Consider the following 27,877-nt stretch of genomic DNA (forward strand, 5'->3'; position numbering starts at 1 on the left):
TTTTTCAGATACGTTTTACGACTAGGCTCCAAGAACGAAAACATGACAACCGGGTCGCTGGTAGGAGACGAACCTGTTACGGTAATCATTACGGTGGAAGATGTGAACGATAATTACCCTCGTTTCTTGGAGGATCTTCATCAAGTATCGATCAAAGAGAACGCAGTACGCGGTACCACGGTGGCCATGTTGCGCGCCAAGGACGACGATCTGGCTGGCAGCGTGGCTGCGAATTTAGCGTACGAAATTACTTCCGGTAACGACGGTGGCCTGTTTCGCGTGGACAAAACCACCGGCGCTGTTCAAGTAAACGCAACCTTGGACTGCGATCTCGAACCAGACATTCACAATCTAGTGGTCATGGCGTGCGACAGCGATCCAGTTTCTCCGCTGTGCGCTTTGACGAGGCTTCGTATTCACCTGGAAGACGTGAACGACAATTCACCCAAGTTCCCAGTCTCTGAATACCTGGAATTTGTCGGAGAGAACGAACCGATCGGGACGATCGTGTTTTCCGCGCGAGCGTCGGACTTGGATCGCGGTATATTTGGATCTTTGAACTACTCCATAGTATCTGCCGCGGCAACCGGATTTTCCGATATCGACGATAGCTGGAAATTGTTCGCTGTAGATGGAAAATCCGGCACAGTGACGACGCGCGCTGTCTTTGATTATGAGCTGCGAAACAGATACGCGTTCACTCTACGAGCAACCGATACAGGTGGCCGAACGGCAGCCGTCAGAGTCCGAGTGGAGATCGAATCCAGGGATGAATTTTACCCGCAATTCACAGAAAGAATGTACAGATTCGGTATTAGAAACGGAGCTCAGGTGATCCCTGGAACGGTGATCGGTCATGTAACAGCAACAGATCGAGACAAAGGTCCCGACGGACGAGTCGTTTATCAACTGACCTCGCAACACCCTTATTTCAAACTGAATCGCACCACAGGCGCGTTGATTGTAAAGCAGAAGCTGGTGCACATTGATATGGACGTGGAGGAATCGTCGAGGTTAGTGGTCAGTGCCAGTTCCGGTAGACAGGGCTCTTTGTCGAACATGACAGTGGTAGAAATCACTTTGACGGATGATAGCGACGTGAACGAAGCTAGAGGCGCCACAGCTTTGGCTACCCCGAACGATGTTGGGTCTAACATGGCAGTCGCAGCGACTGGGGGCCTAGCCGATTGGGCGTTAGGTTTATTAATCGCTTTGCTTTTGTTGGTTATCGTCTTTGGTGCTATTTTCCTCTATCTTCATCTTCGAAATCGAAGGCATAAGAAACCGGGCACGAAACCGAGTTTAAACGGGGAGAGCAATGCCACTGCGTCCAATAGCTACGTGGATCCGAGCGCCTTCGATACTATACCAATTAGAAGCGTTGCCGGGGTGGGTGCAGGAGGAAACGGAGGCTCTGGGAACGGCAATGGTGGAAGCGGCGCTGCTTCCTGTCAATTTGCACCCCCCAAGTACGATGAGATACCACCGTATGGTACCTCTGGTCAATCCGGGCAGCAACAGGCGACTTCGGAATTGTCCGGCAGCGACCAGTCCGGCTCGTCTGGCAGAGGCTCGGCCGAGGACGACGGAGAAGACGAAGAGATTCGAATGATCAACGAAGGCCAACAGACTGGAGACTCGGCTAGTGATCTCTCGGTTCACAATACTCAGGAATATTTAGCCAGGTTAGGCATCGTCGACCCTCCGGCTGGTACTCCGAGAAGACCGCCTGAAGCGCTGCCTCTCGATAGCTTACACTTGTTCGAGGACGAGGCCGCCACCGAAGCCGATATCGCCACCTTGATTTATGGGAAAATCGGGGAACCTGGAAGACCGATGTCGGGTTTAGAAGTTCCTGGAGGTCCATCGATGAACGGATCCCTAAGTTCCATCGTTCATAGCGAGGAGGAACTGACTGGATCGTACAATTGGGACTATCTGCTGGATTGGGGTCCCCATTATCAACCACTTGCTCACGTGTTCAGCGAAATCGCCAGGCTGAAAGACGACGCTGCTAGCGTTCAAAGCGGAAATTCAGGAAGCAGCGGCAAGACCAAGTCTGTACATAAAGCCCCGCCCCCGCCATTGCTCACTTCCGTTGCTCCTAGGTCGTTGGCGGCTCCCGCGTTAGCCAGGGGCATTCTTCCAAGATCTCCGATCAGCCACGATGCTTCCACTTTCCCATCGGCGGCCCTTAGCCCGAGTTTTTCTCCGTCCTTATCTCCTCTCGCCACCAGAAGTCCTAGTATCAGTCCTTTGGTGCCACCTGCCACTCAAAGGTCCGGTCAAAGTGCCAATAGAGGTATTCCAGTTACCGACGCTGAATTAAGGATCTAACGGTATATCGAAATCATAGTCGCGTTGCGTCAGATATTAGTATTAGTCCCGTTATATCTTGGATCCGATATCGCGTATATTCGATAGCGTCGATTCGAAAATTGCGAGTTATATTTTAGAGAATGTTTTAATCGGAGTTTATCGCGTTGAAAGCGTCGTTAGCGTATACCCGATTTCGTGTGATTGCAGTATGAGCGCAGTGTGTATAAAATAGAGACTTTAAGTTGACTGACCTTCGACGAGATTCTCGAAGGTGCCAAAGTGCACATTTTTTTATTTCCGCCGTGATAGTCACGAACGCCTCTTTTACGCGTCTAGTTGTAGAATCGAAACGAACGTTTGTAGATAATCCCGTATTCTCGTACTCGCGCAACGATCCTAACGTATAGAACGTATGACCTGCGGAAAAGAGGCGATTGCGCGATATTTTTTTAAGCACAGATATACGACTGTTACTTGCCGTTTCGATCGTCGGTCGATCGATAGTTAAAATAATACTCGTTTGTTTGTACATAGAGGAGCCCGAAATGGGCCGCGTAATCGTTAAGCAATCGTGTAAATAATACTCATGCGAAAAAACAAGAAAAAATTGACCATTACGCCTTATAATCAAAAGATAGACTCGATAGCGCACCGATAGTCTCGATTCGAAGTCCGTGTCTTCGTGCCATGCCCGTTGAAACGCGCGGCTGTACAGTCACCTTAATTTCGTTAGAGACCGAGACGAATCGGTCGATCGCTCGAACGAACGTTTCCTCGAGCATGGCGATATCAACGGATTGAAAATGCGTCGACACGAGCGAACTGATCGATCCGATATTCGTGCTCGCGCAACTCCGGAGATACCTTTTCATGCCCCGTTTCATTTCTACTTTGTGCTGGTCTTCCAATTGGAATTTCGATGTAACGGAAGACGACAACGTTTTTCTCAGCCAGGTATATATATACATAAAAATATTAGGAAATAGGTATGTCATATTTTGTATAAAAAAAAAAACAACTCTTTGTACAAAGACTCTTCTGTGAGCCCAGGATTCACTTGACGGTGAATTTTAAATAAATGAATTTTTTAGGAATCTATCGGATTTCTGTTTACAAACCCTATATATCTCATTGTGGGTATTTAAAGGAGACAGGCAAGGAATATGTTTGAAAAGAAGAACACGACAGACTTGTATAAATCTGCGTCTTGTAATACAACACGTTGAGCCTTACAAGTATATTCACATGTAGTCTTTGAAGTATTTTGATAAATTATTTCTCTATTCGCTCTTTCAGATTATAAGACTACGAACAAAGCGCGCTTTCGTATACGCAGTTTGAACGAAAAATAAAATCAATGTTACGCAAACGGTTGGGCTACGGCAAAACTCGAAGGTAAACGATTCGACGCAAATTCGACAACCGGGAGACCTGAAAAGCAAAATTGTTAAACGAAAACGGCGACGAAGTTGCGAAAATTATTCCAAGTTTCTCGACGAACCCGTGTATATTTTTCAAGCGACGGAGAGCTCGCTACGAAGCACTATTTATCCAGTTAATTTGTACATTAAACAGTCTCTACGAGAGAACACGTATCGACCTACGTTTCTAGTGCCTAAAATTAGTGAATCCTTTGCAGAATTCTCCTATAACGGTATAAATACATTGTAATTTAAATGGCATGTCCAGTCTTGAAACTTCTCGTTTACGAGCGCTATGTCATCTTTTCTTTTTCTTTTTTCTGTTTTTTTTTCCTTTTAATCATCTTCTTGGATGTGTTACAAAGTCGGCAACTGTAACTCGAGATAGAAATTGGCCTAAGGTTTAATCGAAAACAGAGGCAGAATCGCAGATTCGGTACTTGTCGACAAATATCTCGGACAAAAATGTCTTCGGTTCTAAGATCGTCGATCTATCTTCGGTAAAGATTTCTATACACCGATCTACGTTTGTCGATGGTCCAAATATGAAATTCGGTAGGATAAACGCTAAAGGAATCTACGTTTTCTTTCGAAATGTTTCGTCTACGTATTGGTAGTGTTTAACGATGTTCTATCTATCAAACGTTAACCGATGGTATGATACGTTTGTAAGTAATTACTATCGTGACTCGTGCTAATCGATTCATATCACAACGATTCTAACGCTACACAAAATGTTGCATAAAACCCTTTACCAACGTTTCGATATTCTTCCACGTAATTGTCAAGAATCGATCAAGATCCGATGTAAAAGGGAACATCGATCAAGCGTCACAAAGTCATCGTGGCACCATGCAAGGTTTCACTCATTGTCTGATAACGAAGAAAGGTTCTCGATTAGTTAAATGTTTCGTGAAATTGTTTCATCGATTCGCACAATTCACACTGTACAAAAGATTTTATGGCAGTACAATGATCGGTCACGGGATATATTTACCAGGCAATGAGTTAACGCTGCCCTACGCTTGGCAAATAAAAAGCGCTTTTACTACTTTCGGGCGGCCATTTACACGCCGCCGTTAAAATAAGGCACCACATCCGACGCTGTTCACGCGATCGTTAATACTCCAGAGTGCAATCGAATCGGTGATCTGGCGATTTTCAGCTCGCTCGAAGAAGCCACTACAAAAGCTTAGAAATGGTTTCGTTATCGTTATTGCTATACGATCATAGCACTAAACGACTGGCGAATCATGTAGCACACTCTTTCGTATTGACTTTATGTTTGATATCTGTTATGGTTGCAATCATGTAATTCCTTCGAACACATTCTGTAAGAGTAGAAAACAGATGCGATAAAAGGATAACATTCGCGTAGCCGGTGTACTGTTTTTTGATCCCAGTTGAACGCATCACACTCGATGGTATTTTATATGTACGCAGCTAGCTAAACTAACTTTTGGAACGTTAGCGCAGGTCAAACTGTCTCTTCCGTCACGCTCCTTGGTATCTGCAATACGCTGATGCTGAAATGAAACGACAAAATTGAAGAATGTCCCTGTGTTGATACAAATTCGAAGCGGCACTTTAACAAGCACGATGGAACGTTAGCGTGTATCGAGGATGACGATCGCATGGAAGAATGCAGTCAAAGCTGTCGACGATGAATCATGATCGATGTTCGATGATGGATAGATATTTCATAATTTGATTCGTTTATTCCGAGAAGTTTAAATCCAAGTCCAAATCCATCGAGATTGGTTGTTATTTCCAAAGAATTATGTAGAAATCTCAAGGGGAAAGCATAGCCTGAATTATTCTCGACTCACGCAATTTTCTTCGCTGTTTCACATTCGCTTTTCCCCAATGTCACGCAGCATTTATTATGCCACATTGTGTACTCTCAAGGTTGTTTTCGCAATAATTTGAATAACATCAGTGCAAAAGTTCACTCTGTTTTTCGCATGAATCACTCCACGGTACGCCACATTTGCGATTGATTGATTATTTATAAGATGCTATGGGAATACAATGATCTACGGCTTCTAGGTCAAAGCGGCTCGATTTTCATAGCGAAGGTTACGCTTAATAATTACGAATGAGTTATAAAAAGAGTCGGGTCGCGTACGATTCATGAAAGCACATTGTGGGCGGACATGATTATGCTTGCTCCTTACTGTTATTCGGACGATGATCGATACGACTAACGCGATTCATTGATTTTCGCTTCCATTGACAGTGAGCCGATGAAAATTTGATAGCAATCGAAGAAAATATGAAAATGGAAAGACGTACGTACCATGAGGAAAGCCTGCCGTGAATCATTTGTAAATATCAACGATTTGCATGAGATTTTGCGGTAGCAAAGCAGAATAAAGGATGTAACGAAAATGCACGCGATCGTTGCAATCTTACAAAGTGATAGCCTAGCCCTACCAACAAGCTTGTTTACTTGGCGACGCCGGCTATCCTCGTATCGTCTTGCATTTCGACGACGATGGTGTCAGGATCGGATACCCTGTTGGCGGAAATGCATCCGTTTGCGATAGTCGTTGGCAGAACGGTCTCCGACTAAAAGAAATATCCCGAGTTAATTTTGTTTCGTTTCACCCCAAATAGCGTTCGCACGGTCTCGCAATGATCGTACTTGATAAGCTGCTGCATCCAACGCCATCAGCTCCTTCTTCGACAATTGCTCGACCACAGCAGCGGCGTAACAATCTCCCAGCATGTTATTCGTGGTTCGAATGCGATCCCTGGATGTGGAAATTGTTAGTGAACTTAGTACTTATTGCTTGTTATCGAAGGAAAAATGCTGTGTTACTTACACGAACCAATCGATGGTGAATAAAAGAGAGACATTGTAAACAGGAGCATCGATGGCGCTTAGGACAACCAGAAGGAGAACCAAGGCGGCGCTTGGAACTGACGCCGATGACACGGACGCAGCGGTAGAGGTTAAACTTAGAGAAGAACGATGCCATATTGATGTAAATGGGAATCGTTGTAAGTAACGAGTTCAAGCAACGGACTAAATAAGGAAAAACTTACATAACCGTTATAATTTCGCCGAAGCCCAAAACCATGCCATGCATCTGCGCGATGAAGATACTAGCTACGGCGACGAACAGCGCTGTCCCGTCCATGTTAATGTTGCAGCCGATCGGCAGAACGAATCTGGTGACTCTAGGATCGACTCGAAGCTTATCCGTCATCAGGCGAAAAGTGACCGGAAGTGCAGCAGCCCTGTACAAAACTGCGTTAGAAAAGATCGGGCAATGCAGATGTCGAGTGATAAAGAAAGATCATTTCTCCGTGCTGCGTAGCTGATGTCCATGGACGAAGGGTCATTCTGGCGTAGTGTGATCGTAATTCGTAAATTCTAACACAACTTCCTCGACATAGTGCGTTTTCGAGCGGCGAATAATGCAATGAAATGGATAAAGCACGAATTGTACGAAGCGAATAAGAAATTCGATGAAAAGATACGCGTCAAGGTCGATTGATAGAGCGTTCGGTGGTACAAGTGGCATGGACAGAAAGGTTTCGAGAGACTAATAACCAGAATGACCGTAAGACGAACTGAAAATCAACCAGGGTTAATGTCGACGTCGAACGGAACAGTGACGATTCATCCATCGTGTCTCGAAATCAGGCTAACTCCTGTAACAGACAATCGCATGTACCTTCATGTTGCGGCCATCGATTACTTACCAAGGCCACCCTCGGTCTCTGAACCACCTGCAAAAGGCCGCGTGCAGCGCGTGTTCTAATACATCATCATGATATTCATACAGTCTCTGTTCAGATACACTAAGAGCTGTTTCTCTCAGTCGCACAGTGTACGCACAGTTGTGTACGCTCTCTTCTGGAAAAAGTTAATCCACATAGAAAACAAGTTGAATTAGATATTGCCGTTGCAGGGCGTTTACGATCTTGAGCGCCGCAATGATGGGACGGAAAAGGTTCGAAGCACGTTAAGAATCATTGCAACCGTTACACACGATGTACGAATGCTTCTCTGTCCCACGATGCATCGAAAGGAACGAGCGGGGAATAAACGTCTGAAGAAGGAAAGTGGATAAATGAAAGGAGAACAGGGGTCGGATCACGTGAATTTTGGTTACTTGACGAATGCTGATGGACAAACTGAAAAAATGATCGTTGCTTCGCGTGATCCGCGATAATGAACAGTTAAAGAAATAGAGAATGATCGTAGTTCGGGTGTTCTGGCCAGTGATGGACGGCGCCGGCAAACCTGGAAGAGCGGGCTCGACACGAGCAACCAATATTTTTTTCAGCTTTCCTCTTGGAAAATTTTCTTGGAAAATACTTAAATAAATATCATATGTGGCACGAAGCCTGTTTTGGCGGTCTCGTCTTCCTCTATCCTTCCTCTTACGAGGGACAGAAGATTCGGATAATGGAAGCCCTTTAAGTCTTCCACGCCAAGAATCAGTCCAGGTGACACGGAGTCAGCTGATTTCCGGCTAAATACACACGGACATAACCAGGATATTTCCGTGCACTTATACAGTTTTTGTTTATGATTTTATCCTTCTTCGTTAGTCTACTCTCTGTTGCATATTTCATATTATCAATGTCATCGAAATTTCGGTAATACATTCGATTATTTCGATAATACATTCGATTATTTCGGTAATACATTCGATTATTTCGGTGATACGCTTATCATTTCGGTCAGAGATGCGCTTAAACATTAAAACTTCACCGAAAGTTCGTCGATAATTACTACTAACCGGGAGTATCTGCATCCTAAGTGCCACCCAGAACTGCATACCTCTCTCCCTTTCTCTCTCTCTCTCTCTCTTTCTTATTGGTCATGAGGAGTTTCCCCGCGAACAGCGCGGAAACATTAAAGAAACATAAAAGGTTCAAAGAGGAATCGAATGAATGACGGAAAGTAGGATTCGATAGCGTTCGACAACGTCTTCGAAGCGAATCGTAACTGTGTTCTAACGTTGTGAAACGCTGCTGGGAAAGTATCAATCTGGGAAGGTGTACAGGACTAAGGCCTCGCAATGCCTCCTCTCGGCTGGCTGAAACATATTGTCTCTATCAATCGATTCAAACGCATGCGTCGACCTGTTATTTCGAGTCTTGATCGCCTTGCAGTTTCCTCGAACGATCGACAAACGTAATCGACACGATGTAAAATAAAAATAAAAGGCACGACGAATTCGGTTGGCAAGAGACCCGATGGTAATGAATCGCGATCAACCGAGTAAAAGAATCAAAAACTAAATGACGATGACGACCGAGGCCATGTGAGGTAGGCGATATGGGTACTCTGAAGGTCGGGCTGAGTTCGAAGATCGACGACTCACGTTGATGACATGGCGAATGCGGTGAGAGTACCCTGGGCGAGGCCGGTGTAGAATTTAAAGGGGTTCTTTCTCACGAAGGCCAAATAGATCAGCTGCATGATCACCAACTGATAGAAAAACACACCGATCACGATCGTAACGATGAACCAGGCGAGCTGCGACATCACCAATGCCAGATCGGCGACACCGAGTATTTTGCCGGCAATTACCGAGGTGATGCCTACCGGTGTCATCCTACGAGGAAACGATTTTCATGTTTAAGCTTCTCATCCTTCCATCGAATAAGCGTCTTCATACGTACCACATTACAGTCGACACCATTCGCATGATAACCTCGAACACAGCTTTGAAAAAGTCGATTACGATTTGGCCTTTCTCGCCGAGAGTACCTAAGAACGTGCCGAACACCAGGCAGAAGAATACTATGCCCAACGTGTTCGTGCCGCTTCTGTATTGTGTTACTCTCATCAATTCATCGTCCCCGAGAACGTCTGAAGATATCGAGTCGGTTAGATTTTGAAAGGGCATCGTTTTTGGAACATATACGGTGTGAGCCTGCCAGAAAAATTTCGTGTAATGAATAGAATATACGTATAGATGCGATTAATAATGGTGAAAATGCGTACCTGCTGAAACGCTGCTTGGAAAATATTATCCGGAAACATATTCCTGTAACACGCGAAATACGGCGCAATTTTCATAACTAGTTAATCGATAGCTGCGTTTATCGACGATATGCGCTATAATTTCGTTAGTCGATAGCATGCACCGCAAATGCTTTGAACTATGCTTTAAACGGATTTCTTTAGCACGTATAAATAAAGTATATGCGATCGATACTTTTAATCCCGTCATGGTTGGTATCATTCCCAATTGTTGGAAAAGTTCACCGGTCGTGAAATTACACGACCTTAATTCCCGCTGGAAACGCTTATGTAGTTCCAATAATTTATCAGAATGTGTAAATAGCCAAAATGGAGAAAGGGTTTTTACTCGGCGAATCGATGAGTCGATTGTTGATAACCGTGTTTAATCCGGACAACGCTGTCGTCGTGGTTTGGCTTTATTATACCGGACAAGCAATGGAATCAATGAGAATAATCCAATAGCACGCAAGGCATGCGATGAAAGTTACCACGATACCCCTGTCATCGGAGAGTACAGTGGAACGAGTCAAGCGTTGCTCCGGCGACGAGGTAAAGGACTCTACTTTTATCGTAGGAAAATTCCGGGACAGTGTTGGCGTACGTGTCGACGCAGAAGTACAAAAATAACAAGTATGATCGATATCTAACGACTAACACTATTTCATAAACGAAGAAGATAGGAATACTATCTACCTTCCCAAATCGAGAAGGCTGTCCAAGATGTTAACGGCTCTCCCGCTGTGCGAGGTCGCCATCGATTTTCTAATTCCAGGATTACCCGGATGAATGAGCAGAACCAGGACAACACCAAGGACAGCGTTCAGTAACGACGTGAGTATAAAGTACACCAAAGTTCTGACGGCGATCATTCCGTTCATTCTTGCGTTCAAACTTGCTGAGCCTGTAAGTTGTAGACGTTACACGATTAGCGTTGCTTCGGCATAATCAGTTTTTAATATAGTTTTTATTAGCTCAGCTCTTCTCATAACGCATCGAGTTACATGTAGTTACCTGATATGAGACTGGCAATCACTAGTGGTAAGATCATTAACTTTAACAACCTCATGAAGAGCTCTCCAGGATAACTGATTAGCATAACTGCGTCATCGCCGAGGCTCAAGGGTCGTAAACCGAACCCTGAAAAAATAACGAGATTACTGCTATGACAGCTGCTTCTAGAAGGCTTAAGTCTATTCAAGGTGAATGTGATGAAGTGGCACAGCAGAATGAAAACAAGTTCGGTTTCTGAAATTTTACCAGTAAAAAGTTATATCTGTATAATACATGAGACCATGTACGGATGATAACATCGCTTTAAATTTACTAGATATGATCTTTGCGATAATAATTTTTTAAAAATAATAATATTTTAATGCGTAGGGATATAAAAATAAAGTGTGTGAGCGAGCTGAGAAGGCGACATGGGAATAGCAAGAGAACGCTGCAAAAGAGGCTACTTGTGTCCTTGTCTAATAATGCATGCAGATTCGTATATTAAATATGTAAGTGTAACACCGATCAACGAGCAGCATCAGTGTGCATGCCTGATTAGGCAAGGACGGAAGACATCTCTATGCAGAGATCTCTTTCTATTCCTATAACGCATCCACTTACACAGCGATACATATTTTTATATCTCTATGTTTTAGTGCCAGTAACTGACTGTCGATTGTCTATAAACGCGAGCGAGTTTTAGAAAGAATTACTTTATCGACGAGTAGTAATGCGAATGTAAAAGGATACGCGAGAAATTGGGCGTGCCATTTAATGTAATTGCGAATGATTAGAAAAGCGTATTTCCAAATTCGAATTCGCTAACATCGCCACAGATGTACACTGTGGTAATTAAATCGTCGAAAAGAATGACGAAGCGTAAATGAAAATACGTCGACGGTCATCGAGTCATTTTAAAGAGAGTCGTTTTCGACGTAATTCTAAAGAAAGGTTAGTACGTTCGTGTTCAAGGTTGTCCTTCCTGTTTCTAGGTGATAAGTTAGTTAAATAGATGAGACTTTTAACGGAAACCTTTCGTCGATGATTGTCACCTCTTAACAGGATAACACGTTAGCGTTTTATGTAACAAAAGTTAATTTTAACGTGGATCGTCTCGGTTAATGGCGCGCGAGACATATCCAGTCTATATCCCTTCTCGTTGTCAATGTTAATTTACAGCAAGCAATTCGACTCGCGAGGGAACATCATTGACAGATATAGTTTCAACGATTACGAAGACCCGATCGTTAAGTAGCGCGCATAATCATTTATTAACACGTGTATGGCGTTCGCACACGTGACGCAACAGAAAACTCGCATTTCGTTTGCGTAAAATTCTAATGGAGAAAAGGGAGATAGAAAAGGATGGAAGAAATGAAGGAACAGAGATGGGCTTCTATCTACGACTGCTATCGATCGGCAGAAAAAGTAAGATCGGCTCGTATCGGATGAACTCGACCTTGGCACGCTTTCCCGTAATGGACGAAAGCGTAAGGAGCTTTTGGCATGACCCTGTCATTATCTGGAGTACGTGATGTAGCTCGGAACTCGTCCTTACTACTTTCATCGTATTTACTATAAATAAAAAGTTGATGGAAATTTTGCAACCTCATTGAGTAGATACTATAAGGTAACCATGTTTTCTCAAGTTTCAAGCTCGATGTGTAACCGATTGACATTTAGTTGACATATCGATGATTCATTGACTCGAGAGAGAAAAGAAGTCGCCCCGACGTACGCGATGAATCAGGTCAACGTATAAAATTAATATTATCGTAAGGATGTTCGACGTCGTAGATGAGTAAACCGAATGTTCGATCGATTTTGATATTTCTTCGTACTTACCGAGTATTACGCCGAAGAGAACACCGGAGAGGGTAACTATGAGAAGAAGATTTTCCCGCATGAACTTTCTGGTGTCGGCGGTCACCTTACGGGGACCCTGAGAGGCCGACACGTCCTGGCCATCCATCTTGGCGAACAAGTACTCGGAGAACCGAGCCGAGGACTTCTCCTCCATTTCACTAGGCCGCCAGTAAGCGGCGTAGGTGGTGGTGGTGGAGCCGGTCGCGCACGAGGAGGCCGATCCTCTGGGCGATCGCCCCGCCGATTCTGCCAAGTTCCCTTCTCGCGATCTCTCGCGGCTAACGGCGGGGCCCCGGCAACACCACAACGACGACGGGTTGCCGTTTTGGGGGTGTTTCGGGAAATCCGTGCGGAACGAGCAATCACGCGCTCCCACCAGACGTTCCAATAGCCTGACGGCCTTGCGAGAGCGCGGCAGCTCGATCGTGGTACAGGGATTCGACTCGACTTCTTTCGAGTCAAGTTGAGACGAATCAATCGGTCCCTCGCTAACGCAACCCAATGGCCTCGCGTTACTATCCGCGCTCACTTGACGTGCGAGAGGATTAAAGTCACAAGTTCTTCAGGATGAAAGAACACTGGGATGGGTTGTTCTCTGTTTTCTAAGCTTCGGAGGACTTACTCTTTTATGGATCGTTGGTAGATAACCAGGCCGTATTGAATAGGGAGAGAATTTCTTGAAAGGAAAGCTTGCGATCGATCTTCCTACCGAGGTCACCGGTCTCTCGGAGCAATTGGTTGATTCTGCCTGAACGTTCGCGTTGTTGCACAGGGTCAGTTACCTTTTAGAGTTAGCACTTTGCACCTTGGGCTGATATCGCTGGTTTGCATGCACCAGATTACTCGAATCGCGTGACTCTTTTCTTTTTAATAGTAGAACGAGCGGGATCGATTAGTCGGTCAACGTGGCAATTAAAAGAAAATGGCGAATAAAGTATTCGAATGAATTTTGATGATCGTTTAGACTTCGATACGTTTATCACGAAGGATGAGCCCCAACTGACCGGTTACTGGAGGATATATACGTATTGATTTGCCGAGGTTCCCCTTTTCCCCGGCGACCCCTACTCGTTCCCACGGGCTCAGCCGGAAGACGCTTGCGCGAACTCCGGTGGCTAAGTCGGTCGACTGAAAACGGGTATGTATATCTGACACCGATGAACTGTCGTTGGATTGTGTATTACAAGCGACAATAGTCAGAGAGGAATAACACGAAAGAGTCGAAATAAAAGCGCACAAGTTTTGATGGCCTAAACGAACGAACTATATGACGCTTTGATGCTCCAGGGGAGTATCTGCCAGATATAGATGCACTTCGTCCTATGAAACGAATCTACTCTCACAATGCTTGCTCTTTGATTTTTCGATGTCCTGAAAAATCAATGTCCATATTCCTACGAGTATCTCGATGATTTAAGTTTCTTTGCAGCTGAAAAAGCTGATAGCAGCCGAATACAAAAATATTCTTCCCATAAAAATTTTCTAACGCTTTAATTCCATTTTAATCGTGTCTGGTTACGTATTTCGCAGTAGCGATATAACGTTGTATTGATTAGGAATATACTCGATAAGTGTCCGACCGGGAACGAAGTGAATCTACTTGTGTCCGACCGTAATGGCTTTTACTACTGGTAACGGAGCAGGTGATTGTTACCAACAGCAAGAGATGGAAGCACTAGACTTTATTTCGATAATTTGTCCGATATCGAAGAAACGTAAGCTATAGACTGAACCGATCGAACTCGTACGTGTTCCGAACAACAATGAATTCGGGACGGATCTTAAATCGCGAGAACGAAATCGCGCATTTATGCCAATTTGGTTTCATCCTCGTTAAAAAAGACGACTTTAACAGAAATAAAACTGCATTGGGATATAATATTATTATAAAAATATTCGCATTGTTATAGCTAAACGGAAGTTTCTTTGATCTTTTCTCGATCAAATGCCTACATGCGAGCTACTGGTAAATAAGTATCGATATTTCTGTCGTATTCGTATGATAAAGGTTATTCGAAATGCGTGGAATTATCCCAAGAAAAATTCGGTCGTTGCGTTGCGAAAGAGCGGGTCACCGTTCTTGAATAATGGAAAGGAACTTCTCGTTTGAGATCATTCCGATAGCAAGGTGCCGGGATCCCGACTCACCCCTCTCGTAAATAATCTATGGAGGGAACTGTAATACTGTCGAGAACAGCATCGGTATAAGTTTTTCTATTTATCGAGTTTCCCGAACATGTACAACCACCGATTCCGTATCTTCCTCTTTGTCAGCGAGACGCATTCGTGCGTGGCTGTTTGCATTTTTCGCACTGCCGACGACATCCTCCGAGAAGAATATCGTCTATAGTCTCATATTGAAAACAGTCTTGCGATTCGTTACCGATCCAAGAATCTCATTACAGAGGAAACTGGGATCGAACGCTGAACAGATTCAATTTGTATAGCAAGCCAATGAGATGTATGGAAAATAAGGAACGAACAAGTAAAGTCTTGGAATCCAATTGCCGTCACGTTTCAGTGATCGCGTACGTACGATTCTCCCTACGTGTGCTCGTAAGCGGATTAAAATTGAACGAAAGTCGAAAGGCTCCCTTAATGAAGCTTTAACAGAAACCGCTCGAGGGTATGAGGCTCTGATTGGATATTACGTGAAATATGGATTATCAATCTTAGCCGCTTCCTACAACGAAGAAACATACGTTCGATCGATTCAAGATGTCAGATTAACGTTTTAAGAGTCGTAACCCGATCTAATTTATATGTATAGCATGTAAATTTAATTTCATCTAACACCGTACATTTAACACGCGGTCAGATTCGATAATCGACCAACAATGACGTTGTAGTTTCATATTTGCATCATATTGTCGTAACCATAACGCGGTTCCCTATTGTTTACGGGCGGACTAACAAATCGGTTTAACGAGCGCAAACAGGGTAGTTAGGAGAACAAAGGCGATTTAGGCGCGAATACTTGAACGCGTACCGTCTATTCTCAATCATTAATCTTCCTTAGGCTATATCCCTCGTGCGTGTATCTGAATGAATAGATTCGATCGGATTCCAGAGTCAGGGAAAGCAGAGAATCCTGTGTTGCGTTTATTCTTAGTGACGCGCGTCGAGGACGAATCGAAGATTGGAAAACTCGAGCACAATGGAAATCGAGAAGATACGCGAGAAGCAAATGGAAAGGGGATGGAAAATAAAAGGGTGGAAAAGAAACTAGGTTTGTTAAGTAGATTTAAGAATCGCATCGCTGTTGCACAGAGGTGAGTGAGACGCTTTAAGCTTGAATAGAACTCGGAACTGTGGTGAAGACAAGGGCCATTATGTCGGCACGTAAAGCGACGTCAGCCAAAGCTCGAGTGTCCGTTCTTTCTTGTAACTCCAGGTAGCTTTCATTCTCTTTCCTTTTCTTTTATGACATCGGGCTAACCATACGGTAGGACTGTCATCCAGTCGTGCCCTTCGTTCTGTTCTTCACCTATTTTCCTTTTTTTCTTTTTCAGACGCGTGGGTCTTAACGTTTGGTAGGTCATCGGATCGTTTGTCTCGGAGAACTCAGCAACTCCGCAAACTTTCCTCGAGACTTTGAAATCTATCCTCCCTTTAAAGAACGTAAATTTTCCGTAATTAAATTTGTCAGCCATAATTGTTCGTAACTTAGTAGAAGAAGCCGATGTTTTCCACTCTCTCAATTTTTCGTTCAATCGCCGGCAAATTGGTTAAATGTAAGGCTCTCGGAACTATAATAAATTGTTCGAGTCATTCCTTAAAATAAAGTAAGGTCTAATTAAATCCACCAAACTCACTTACGGTACAACTTGTCTCAATTTTCTTCTCCCGTCAAACTTTTTTTTACTTGTTCATGGAGTTCACTGACGAAATGCGAAGATCGATCGAATCCATTAAAAACTTTCTAATGTGACTTGTGTAAGCGATGGATAGCAGTTTGAAATCTCGCAGAACTTAATATGAAAACAAAGTTGTGAAAAGGCACGTATCTGTAATCAGACAAATTAGCGAATATGGATCATAGATCACTCTGTTGTGGCATTAAATTTCTGCTTTAGTTTTCCTTCCCTTAATCACATTTCTTCTCTCGTGATCCCGGCAGTGTATGATTAAACTTAAAATTTCTATCGATATCTATCGGTGCAGATTAACTCGCAAATGGAATAAATTAAAGCGATCGTTCAATTTCTGAATCTGTATTGTCCGAAGAATTGAACGAAAAAGAGAACAAAACAAATACATTTCCCGAGGATGGTTTTCGTTATCAGAAATCCTTAGGTTGCTTCAGAGGAAGTATTCTTGTCAAGTTCAATACTGTTTCGGTGTTAGGCGTAAGCAAACCATGTACGCCACTATCTACCGCTATCTACACCTAGCAGGCTCTATATTCACGCTATGTTTGATAGGCAATAAATTTACACCGCCGTCCCCGATTAAATCGGAGCAAAGAACGCGATCAACAAGTACAATATTCGCAAGTACGTGACCACGCGAAAGATTGCTTTCGGAATAGATGAAACGTTCAAAAATTGATCGGCCAGTTTCGATGCTTTTCTATTGTACATTGTATGCGTTTCAGCATCCTCTTGTCGTATCACATTTTTTCATACGATTGAATCAATTACGTGCGAATGCAACCGATAAAGCTGCCCAAGTACTAGACGTAGTAAGAATTTTTACTCGGAATACACGACGCAATTTCAAATTTTTCGCGTTGGGAATTGCCTGTTTCTATATATCTGATCCTCGATCATACTAGTTGTTTCAAAAGTTCATGTGAATCGATAATACTGAGAAGATCTGAAAGGTCAGCCTGTTACGAAGCAGAAGGACATAATTTAGAACCAGATAGCAGCATGGAATAATCAAGAACAATTTCATCCCGCCAGAAAGATGGCTTCTATTCGAAATAAATATAGACGGGGTTTTCATGGAAAATGTAGGTACTGATACGTAGAGTCTGAAACCAAAGTAAAACAAGAAGTGTTTCACTCGAAACCATCGTGTTTACACAGCAGGTGGGCCAATCGAGTGAATTATTCGTAAATTTCACTGACTAGTGCCTTGGTTATCCGTTCTATTTTGAGAAATTCCATAAAAGGTGCGCTACGGAAATATCTGTTCCAAAACCGAAATGCGTCGTAAAATAATTAAAACGAAATCCACCTAAATCGATAGTTACGAGCAATGATTATTCATATCAGATTTCAAAGACTCCGATCACACGCTACGATTTTTTAACTCGGTTGTGGGTCGCTTCTATCAGGCTTCAAACATAAAGAGAATCAAACGTGTCACGAGAAATTGGAAAGTGGGATCGGCTTTGATCTGTCGCTGTGCTACCTTAAAAGAATTCATCTTCTCGTTGATTTGATTTCCACAACTGTTGGAACGATGCGCGCGGTAAAGAAAAGATACTTGAAATTATCATATGAATCTGAAACTACATTTTCTAATGAAATATTAATTGCAAATTTCATTCAATGTCAATGTATCTTTAATCAAATAACGCTTAATAAGAAAATATCCGTTCGAAATTACTGGAACGAACGAGTATTTCCTTTTTCAAAACAGCACAAAAGTACATTGGACAGCGAATGAGGATGATGAATGTGTGCCATTTAGGCTTGATTGCGCACCGAAAAAACTGAGTTTTCCGGAAACAAAAAATAGCAGGTAATCCATAAATGTACAATGTATTGTGGCCTCCTCGTTATAGCGAAGTTGGCACGAAGTCATGCACGGAGAGGATCGTTGCAGCGTTGTAGGAATATTTATACGTACATATACACTAGATTTGTATACGCTAAAATTTTTTGTCGTATCTTCCGTATCCACTACCCATTACGAAACACACTCAGCACTTAAAGATGGCGAAATTTCGTGCACGTTGTAGGTCGCACGTATGTATCATTGATTTTATGTACCTTTTATGGATAAGTGGTACAAAGAGTTTCTGAAAAGCTGAACACATACAAAGAGCACTTTCATCTTGGTCGATTCTCGATCACTCGTGTCTGCATTTCGAAGCGCAACCTTGGAGGGTCTCTTTCCGGAATGTTGCTTCAGCGCGATCGTCGTCGCAAATGAGTCCAACGAGAATTTCCTCGTCGGGCAAACGAGATTTACGCTAGAAAGGGACTTAATTGAAAGCAGAGTATTCCCTCTTCGTAACAACATTTTGTCGCCATGATTTATTTTTTTTTTTTTTTTACCAGACAAAAACAATATTCAATCTCGTAAGCTGCTGTTGACATTCCGCAGTGGAACAAGTATAATTTTCCTTAGCTGCTTTCATTAAGATTACTCGTTCCTTCCGCTTTACTTCTATCCGGAAGTTCTGAGTGATTCTACACAAAAATAAAATAATGGAGATAAAAGAAAAGTCGAGGTGAAAAGGCGATAGAATGGAACACGACCGAATCGAAATTTAAGAAAGTTGACACTGGATCGATGCTGCTTCGCATGTGCTTTCCCTTCATAGCTACATATGTCGAATGTCCGAAAGGTCAGTGCGACACGGTTTGCAATACTGTAGCTTACACCTACAAAATGTTCAGAAATCACTTTGGAACTTGTAAGTAATTCGATTCAGCATTTCCGCAATAGCTCTCCCTAGTCGTTCCTAGTTCCTGTTACTATCGATTTTCTATTATCTATTCACAATCCAAATATTTGTCTTCTTTATCTACGTATCAAATATTCTATCTGTGTACAATAATACTCTACCTATGCATGAAATTTCAACGAGGGGCGGAAAACATGAACTTTATTAATTACAACGACGCTTACAACGCTTCCAATTAATTATATGTTTTAAGAAGGAAAATTTATTAATACCGTCTTTACATTAATTGATGCTTCATTTTCGGAGGAGGAAGGATCGTATTTTATTCTTTCCCTCTCATTATACTCTCCCCCATTTTTTTACTGATCGATTCTGTCCAGTTTTGTTAAATAGCATCGCATTGAAATGACAGTTCGCAGCATCTAACAAAGTGTGTGAAATAAATGACGAGAAATTGCGATTCTGTTACTTTGGAATAAATGTAAGAAATATCTTAAAATTCAACGGATAAGCTGATCTGTATCCCAGAGAGTTGCCATGGCAGACAAAACCAACAGCTGAGTTTTCTTCACAACGCTGCTCGCAACAAGACGAATAAACATTGTGTGACTAGACTGACTCTGTCATGGGATCATAGCAAGGACAGTCGACATCGTCTAATAAAACGTACTGACTTTCCTGCAACGGAGCTCACCATCGTAGAATTTTTATCAGTAGAAAAATTCAATTGTGTCAGCGTCATTGGAAATTTGAAATGTAGAACTATATAAACAAGAGGAATATTTTTCTCCGCGATAGCATTTCATATTTAAACTTCCTACGAATAGAATCGATTTTAGTATTCTGACCAGCATTATAACAAGGCAAAATAGAAAAATTTATTGTATTTCTCACTATGCAACGAAAATGCTAGATTCGCGTCACGTATTAGGAAAATGTGCAAAACATATTGGATATAAGGACTCGCACCGATCTTGGGCCCGATGCGCACGTATGGCTTTTGTCATTGTTGTCTCGCTACGATCGTATATCCTTCCTTCTTTCCCAGTTAAAAACAACGAAAACAAACATATGATCGCAGTGAGATCACACCGACAAAAGTCATACGTCTGTACTGGGCTTAAAGGGATTTAACCTCGTAGGTACGATGCGCCACTATAGTGGCTTTCGCGGATGTCATCTTACATTACGATGCGCCATTATAGTGGCTCACTGTACTGACTCATTCGCTCACCGTTTCAACCAAATAATCTTTTTCATTTGTCTTGTTTGACACTTTTCTTGTCCTCGTAACGTTTTATAATAATGTTAACAATATACAGGCAGAATATATAGTCTTTGTTTTTGATATGCCAGCGTCAGATATCAATTGTTGCTTTTCGTTAAAATAAATATACCATTATTACGTGCTCCTTTTAACATGCCGATCCGTAGCCTTATAATTTTGTAAAATATTCAAGCTGAAAATGTCAAAATAAAAAACTTCAAAATAGAAAACGAAGAGTAATTTGAAAAACACTATCACGCTATGGGTGTGAAAATTGTGACGTGGCCCTGTGTGTCGTAAATAATAATAAAATATATCACACTCAATTGTATTATTAATTATTAAAGTAAATTATAGAAGTTGAAATGTATGCATCATATCTTTGAGAGAAATTATAAATTCCAATGTGCTTGCGTAGAGAACAGCATTATCCGACACACATTGCAGTGCTGTATCGTTTACGTGTAATTCGCGTCAAACTCTGCCCTACAGAGGAACAACCCCGCATAAAATTCAACCTTACCTAAGAGGTTAAAGGAAAAGAAGGAACGGGTTTCGTGCGATATCACTACTTCGCTCTGACTCTGAATAGAATCCATTTCGCCATAGATTTCACCAACATAGTTTGTCTGTGTTCGTCTTGTTCTGCTCTTCTAAGAAACTAACGAGCCATATCCGTGAAGTTGGCGGGGGCCGCTCTTTTATGTGGTTGGGCAAAGGAAGCTAAACGAACGTGCGAATCACGCGGCGATGTTTCGTACGGACAGTACTCATTGTTAATCTCTTGGTAATTAAATAACAGCGAGAATCGAGCGTCTTTCTCATGGATAGATGATGTGCATAAAACGGCAAAACAAATTGCAGCAGCAAATTCTTCGCCGACACCGACTACAAAACCGCTCTCTCCGGTGGTCCAACATCCTGTCTTGTATTCGATTCATTCTCCGGTGAACCCAAAGCAATCGCTCCTCACAATCCACGAAAATAAAACAGACGAGTTCGTTCGATCAACTGCCTATAACATGGAACAAGACCTTGAAAGATCAATTCTTGGTGAAGTAGCTCCCTTATAATAGAATAACTTGATCGGAACCGATTTGCATAAAATTTCACGAGGGTTCTTGCTCGTACGTGCCGCTATCGGTGAAACTCCATATAATTTATTAAAATCCATGTTTTGCCACCATATTCTTTAAGATCTCGCGTAATCAAGCGTTTTGAGATACGATGGAATTAAATCTGTGACAAGAATTAGTACATCATGGTCTCCTTCCGAAATAAGCTTTAATTTGTCAATCGGGAGATAGATTAAAAATCTCGCATTTATAGAATGATAATCCAAACGTGGGAATGAAAATTTACCAAGACGTTGTACTCGATGATACTCATCTATAAGATGAAAAGTAAATTTCACACGTTCGAGACTATTTTTCTTTTCGAGCAAAACAGTACATCGAAGATGTTTGAAGAGCAACGTCACGTACTTGAGACGAAATTTCAAGTTGGGACTCGCGTAACGCGTAGTCATCGACAAAATTATTTTAAGTCGACCATAAAATAAATGACCAATTGAAACTGGTAAAGGTTGTTAGGGAGCATTGATAACTGGCTCCTAATATGGTTACATGCTTCGGTAAGTCTGTCGCATATTTGCATGTTCGATTGCCAGAGAGACAACTGGAAATTATGTTCGCGCTTTCGAACAACGTAATTTATTTAAGCTACTTTCCCGCGAAGCAATCAATGCTCCCTCATTTGCATATGGATATACACTGATTTGCCTACTAAAAACATTATCGAATAGATATTTCGAAACTTCCTAGTTCGCGTTACTTTGCGCCTGGTAATTTGGCCGCATGGCTCGTTAACAAACACAACCATAGTTTTACGCTCGACTGAAATAATCGTAAGTTCGTTTAGACCAAACGGTGTTTCCAAAACGATAAATCGTCGGATGATTTGTTGATCAAATTGAACGTGAATGTAACTTTTCGCTATAAAGATCCCTGTATACATTGAAACGTGTTACCATGCATATATGCGGGTTACGTGAAACCTATATAAACCAGTTTCAGTTTACCTCCACATTACCGATTCTTCTCAGCGTTGGTGTGATGCGAACGTTGAAACGCGTGATTCAAAATCTTTGATTATTTTCCAACTCCAGTATTATTATCAACAACAGGAGGTATATTGACTACAAAAAATAAAAACTTAAAAACTATAAAGAAATGTGTACAGCGATGATTAATTAGGAAAATGAATGATGAAATGAGTAAATGAATCTAGTGATTGTAGAAATTAGTTGCGTTTTTAATATTCATTGGATGAAGTTCACCCGAGGATTGAAAAATAAAATATAATGATAAAAGTCTGTTACAGATTATATTCGGTATCGATGTCGCTCTTTTACCCGTTGAAACTTGCGTTCTAGTCGGGCCTTGCTCACCGACTAAGACGGGATTCTGATTCCTGCACCTATACTAATGAATCGATCGTGCGTTGCTTCTGATGTCGATTCGCCGACACCGAAATACATACATTGTAACATGCATCATAAAACCTAAGTGTCGATATATGCATCGCAACATGTTTCAATGTCTACAAGGGCCTCAAAATTAAGAGGGAAAGCCTTTGAGGTGACTATACCGATCGAAGCATATAGTGACGTTGAAGTATTCTCGCACGAACTTCTTCCTGCAAGTCCGAGAGAAGTTTGAAAACGTCGGCGAAAAATAAGTTAGAGGCGAAGGATTTCACTTTGCGAAGAATGTTTCGAATCCCTGGTGTTCCTTTGCAACTAATACTGCTGCTGCTGCGGTAACCGTTGCTTTTCATAAATTACATTTCTCAAGGAAAATATATACAATGGTCTTTGAAGGAAAGGAAACAATAAGGATTCATTGAGACGGCTGAATCGCAAAGTGAAATTCGAAAGAAATCAACGAGTAAATAGTCGTTTGATGAACGAAGTATATCTCTCCATTCGAGGGAAAATGCAAGAGAAACGAGCGTCTGCGCATTACCAGGACAGGCTGTCACGAGAACTCCTGTAGGAGACGAGGCTCGCAGAATTCCACGGAGCCAACAGTGCGCGAACCGCCAGCACGCGACGCGGTTGCTCCGACGCGATACCTTCTGCGCTCATCGTCGCTACGGATTGCCTACGGTTAGGTTCTAATACGCTTCTGCACGCCATTCTGTCCTGTATCTTTCGCATTCATTCCACTTTCACTTTTCTTCCACCAAATTTCAAGAAGACATCTGATACGGCTATTTTCGAAAAACAGCGCAGACAAAAGCAAGAGACAGAAGATACGAATGACTTGTGTTACGCTTGCAACTGGTTGTCCGTACGCCCTCGTATTTCTCCAACCCATTGTTTCTTTTTTATAATAGAGAGTTCGTCATCGTTTGCAGCTTCGTCGTACAAACGTAATAGATCATAAGTAAATAACACAAAGACCGAATGCTCGGATATATCCCGGAGCAAGCGAGTAACCAGATTATACGGCGCTCGTTACCCGTGAACAAAATGTCATCGTGAGCTATCGTTGGTTCACAGTGCAACGCGAGAACGCACAGTGAATAAACGCGCAAAACGTATTTACAAAGTACACTTCTGCGATGAAAGAAAAAACTCGATGACAGAAGCAAACAGGGTGAAAAAAAGAGACTAATGGAGATATCTTTCTAATGGGAACTTGTTTGATGGTTCGGGAGAAGTGCAGGTATTTTCGAAGGATAAAGGATACAAAACAATGTCGATGAAAGAATCAATTTACGGGTCACGGTTCGAGTAAAGACTTGGTGGAAAGGAAGCAAACGGCGATAACTGCCTGTACAAAAACTGTATAACAATTATTAGTTATTGCAAGTATTATCTTAAAAGTGACACGTTTATCGAAGAAAATTCAAACAGATTGGTTCGAGTGTTATAAAGTTCAAAAGAAAGGAAAGAAACGCCTACGCAAAGATATTCGAAGAAAATCGATGTGGACGATTTCTTCAAATTCATTTCCAAGAAAAATGCGACGTTTGAAGCAATATTACGTGATTTTACGGTAATTCGTACTTCTTGATCCCTTTTATCTGACATAAATATCGTAAAAGCCTCTCGTCCCAACTTTCAGCGATTTTTTTTACGAGTATAGGAAACCCGTAGTTAATATCTCGATTACAGACTAAATTTTCACGATATTAAATTTGCCTAAAAAAGGGAGAATACCGGTGTTATAAAAAAAATTGTTCCTGCTGAATATCAAAAGTACCAGACCATTTGTGAAAACTACGTTGAAAGTTCCCCCATTTACGGCATTGTTTCGCTTATCTGCTTAAGAAAATATTCTAACTTTACGGTTTACTGCTACGTACTTTTACGGAAAAAGTATTTATAAAGGTCAGAAAGGCTCTTTGATACTCCGTGCAACTTTAGAAACTTTACGCGGCCCCTAATCTCTGGTTTTACGCCACTTCCAAAATCTACATTATCTTCTTCGATAATGAAAAATAATTTGTTGTCGCTATTTCAACCAGACTCTAACGATGGTGGAACAATTGTGTAAAAGTGTACATGAAAGTTCCGTAAATAAGTAAACGGACCAAGCAGCAAACTCGCCCAAACGAAGCTTTTAAGGCCGCAACGAACCTCCGTGTCTCCCTATTAATTCTAATAAATGCAATTGATTAAGTTGCATGTGACTCGCAAACATAGTGCTTTCCTCGTATCCGCTATGAACAAGTACATCAAAATTTTTAAGTACGGGTAACGACTGTTAACAAATTCGTTTGTTATTTCGGTCATTTAAATTTCACGATAACGTACATTATCGTCGAAACTTTCCTACTCCGTTGTGCAATTTCGCGTTTAAACGAAGGCGCACTTCGTCACTCTGTGACTCAGTTTCGCGATGGGTTGCGTTAACGAGTTTAAAAAATAATGAGACTTACTAAATTGAAATTCTTTAATGAAAGTGAAATTCCATGCTTTAATGCAGCTTTGTCACCCTGGATATACCTTCATATCGGGGCCACTTCATGAATCTGTAACCGAGAGATTAGAGAGCTGTTATACGATAATAATTTACACGCAATTATGTTTGTCGACTTTCCACAGCGTGGAAATTGTAGAAACGTCCACGCTTTGATGTTATAGATCATAATTTTCGTTTGCCGTTTTAGAAACAAGAAATTGCTACGGCATGAAAACTTTGGTCAAAATTAATGAACTTTTTTCTGCTTTAGCAGCAGAAAGTCTGCTTGCCTTTTTCTTCGGGATTCTCTTTCGTTTTTTTCATTTCAAGTTTTCCTAACCTCATTATTCGAAATGTATGGTATCTCGCGTTTGGTATTTGCGAGAAGAATAGATACGTTTATCTCAGGATAATTTAACAATTAAAAGAAACCATTCTATGGAATACGCCGGTTTCTCGATTTTTCGTAATTCCCGTTCTCAAACAACGATTCATCATCAAATTACATTTTTAAATCATCGCTCCGCAGTTTCTACTGTACATAGATTATTCCTACGAATTTTTGTGCTTAGACGTCGCTAACGCGGTGACGATCCCGGAATATCCGCCGCAAACGAACAGATCTCGCGAAACTGCCGTAAACGTGTATCGAACATGAACGAGATGAACGTAGTATTGAATTCGAGAGTAGTAATCCCTGTTCCGATACCCCGAGGGAATGGCATATTCTGTTTCCAGATACGCAAAAGCAATCATATGGCTCGTACGATCCATCAAAAGCTTGCATCTTTTGCTACGAACTTATTTCTGCCACAAATCTTAAAGAAGGCAAGGAAGGTTGCATAACTGATTGACTTTTTAAAACATTTTTCTTTACCGCTTCGGTTCATCCTAGCAGGAATCCTCGCACCATTAGCAAAAGAACTGATCTCGTGTTTGCGCCTTCAGTCATAAACAAATTACCTCACCCATCTAACGATTATTATAGCGCCTTCTCAATGTCGTAATATAGCTATTCAGGGAGAAGGACTTTGGAGGCTGTATTCCATGCTGTAACGAACAATTTAATGGACAGCGAGTAATATATCGATAACAGTTGGAAACGTTACGCAACTCTCTCTACATGTACACGAATGTCATCTCTTTATTTGCTTCTCAGTTGCCCTCTACTTACCAATATAACGCTACCATTAGTCTACATTTACGTTTTCTTTCTTTCATCTGTTCTTCGCAAGGAAACAGACCAAGCATAAAGAAGCTCGAGTTCACGTGGTGTGGTGTGGTGTGGTAGGTCAGGGGGTCGAGAGGCCCACCACCTCTGCTTCAGACTTCGGAATCTCCACTCTTCTGACAACTGACTGCCTATCGAAGGTGTCACAGGTTATGTTGGTTCCGTTCTTTGCTCGATTCGAACAGCCCGAAATAAACTGAGGGTAGGCGGGATTATATGAAACCGACCTGTAGAAAATGCTGCCTTGCAGTCGATTCGATAAACCTGTCGATATTCGGGAAACACTACATATTTACTAGGCTCGATAGTTAGGCTAAGTCGCGAGATTCATTTACATTCTATTGCCGAGGATACGGATTTAACGCGACGAAGATACTTGAAAAAGACGCGATTAAACGAAAGCTCTAGTGAATTTTTAACGCTTTTTCTTTCAAAAAAGAAAAGAGTTGAAATATCGAATTTAGAAACGTTATTGTGTAACCGCTCCATTTTCTCAACATTTCCGCGCACGTCAGGATGCGATTAGAGTTAGAGGATACTGATACTGATTTCGATGCTTACACGTGCCTATAATCTACCTTGTACAAACGTGATATGTACGTATATCTATGCATAGAAATTTGAAATTCAATTGACATTTTCATGTATAAAAAAAAAAAAAAAACACTGAAAATAGCATGCAATAAAGCTGCATCAGTATCGCAGTTTAAAAAGTCACATTGGAGTGCGTAACAATGGCGGCCGTTACTCGCTATAGAAAGTCAATTACGTTAAAACTTCTAGAGGGAATCTTTGTTCGCTCGTAAGTACAGTTTTACGTAACGCGAAGGGAAGCGAATAAACTAAATCCCATTGTTTAATCGCTATCATCGTTTACGCGTACTTAGCTCATTCAAAGAAGGTCAGAAGCTTCTCTAACGCAACCATAAAAGGGTACTAGAGCTCATTAACATAGCCTGTGCAATTGTGTGTGTATACGTGTTCCCATTTCTGCGACATTACGTTAAGCAGACTGGGCACACAGATTTTCTATCCGTGAAGCAGAAACAGCGTTTGGTACGATACTTCTCGATAAAAGTATATTTATTGTTGCTGAAGTTGACAGATGTTGGCAGTTTTGTGCGGCGAATAGATTTGCTGGAATTTATTAATCGTAATAAAGGAGAAACAATAGACAGAAATGGCAAACGATATCTCCCGTCCCTATAAATTCGATTAAGAGACAG

General features: G+C 41.8%; 3 protein-coding genes across 10 annotated transcripts in view; 2 read left to right on the forward strand and 1 right to left on the reverse strand.

Moving 5' to 3' along the window:
* The window catches only part of LOC126867746 (protein dachsous), a 216,981-nt gene extending 212,775 nt beyond the window's left edge, over positions 1 to 4,206 (forward strand). The window contains exon 17 of the mRNA XM_050622607.1: positions 9 to 4,206. Within this exon, the coding sequence (XP_050478564.1) occupies positions 9 to 2,337 (2,329 nt within the window). The 3' untranslated portion in view covers positions 2,338 to 4,206. The remainder of the gene's footprint in view (positions 1 to 8) is intronic.
* Positions 3,510 to 13,601, reverse strand: LOC126867751 (excitatory amino acid transporter). 3 transcript variants are annotated; one of them, XR_007690402.1, is made up of 11 exons: positions 12,574 to 13,600; positions 10,747 to 10,872; positions 10,429 to 10,636; positions 9,715 to 9,757; positions 9,390 to 9,643; positions 9,089 to 9,322; positions 6,792 to 6,986; positions 6,569 to 6,703; positions 6,388 to 6,496; positions 6,040 to 6,311; positions 3,510 to 5,266 (listed from the first exon to the last, which is right to left on the reverse strand). XR_007690402.1 is itself a non-coding variant. In XM_050622622.1 (11 exons), the coding sequence occupies exons 1-11, from the start codon at positions 12,746 to 12,748 to the stop codon at positions 5,218 to 5,220; spliced, it is 1,647 nt and encodes a 548-aa protein (XP_050478579.1). In that variant the 5' UTR covers positions 12,749 to 13,601; the 3' UTR covers positions 3,510 to 5,217. The 3 variants fall into 3 exon arrangements, 2 of the variants coding, with proteins under 2 accessions (XP_050478579.1, XP_050478580.1); XM_050622622.1 differs by having other exon boundaries at positions 6,193 to 6,311; positions 12,574 to 13,601; XM_050622623.1 differs by having other exon boundaries at positions 6,177 to 6,311.
* A 2,176-nt stretch (positions 13,602 to 15,777) lies between these two features.
* LOC126867747 (gamma-aminobutyric acid type B receptor subunit 1) overlaps positions 15,778 to 27,877 on the forward strand; it is a 40,987-nt gene continuing 28,887 nt past the window's right edge. For 3 of the 6 annotated variants that reach the window (XM_050622608.1, XM_050622609.1, XM_050622614.1), the window contains exon 1: positions 15,778 to 15,823. In XM_050622608.1, coding sequence (XP_050478565.1) covers positions 15,793 to 15,823 — 31 coding nt within the window. In that variant the 5' untranslated portion in view covers positions 15,778 to 15,792. Of the gene's footprint in view, positions 15,824 to 23,484; positions 24,512 to 27,549; positions 27,708 to 27,877 lie in introns of those variants that run through there. The other 3 variants (XM_050622613.1, XM_050622611.1, XM_050622612.1) reach the window with 3 other exon arrangements.

Source organism: Bombus huntii, chromosome 7, assembly GCF_024542735.1.
Source record: "Bombus huntii isolate Logan2020A chromosome 7, iyBomHunt1.1, whole genome shotgun sequence".
Lineage (NCBI taxonomy): Eukaryota > Metazoa > Arthropoda > Insecta > Hymenoptera > Apidae > Bombus > Bombus huntii.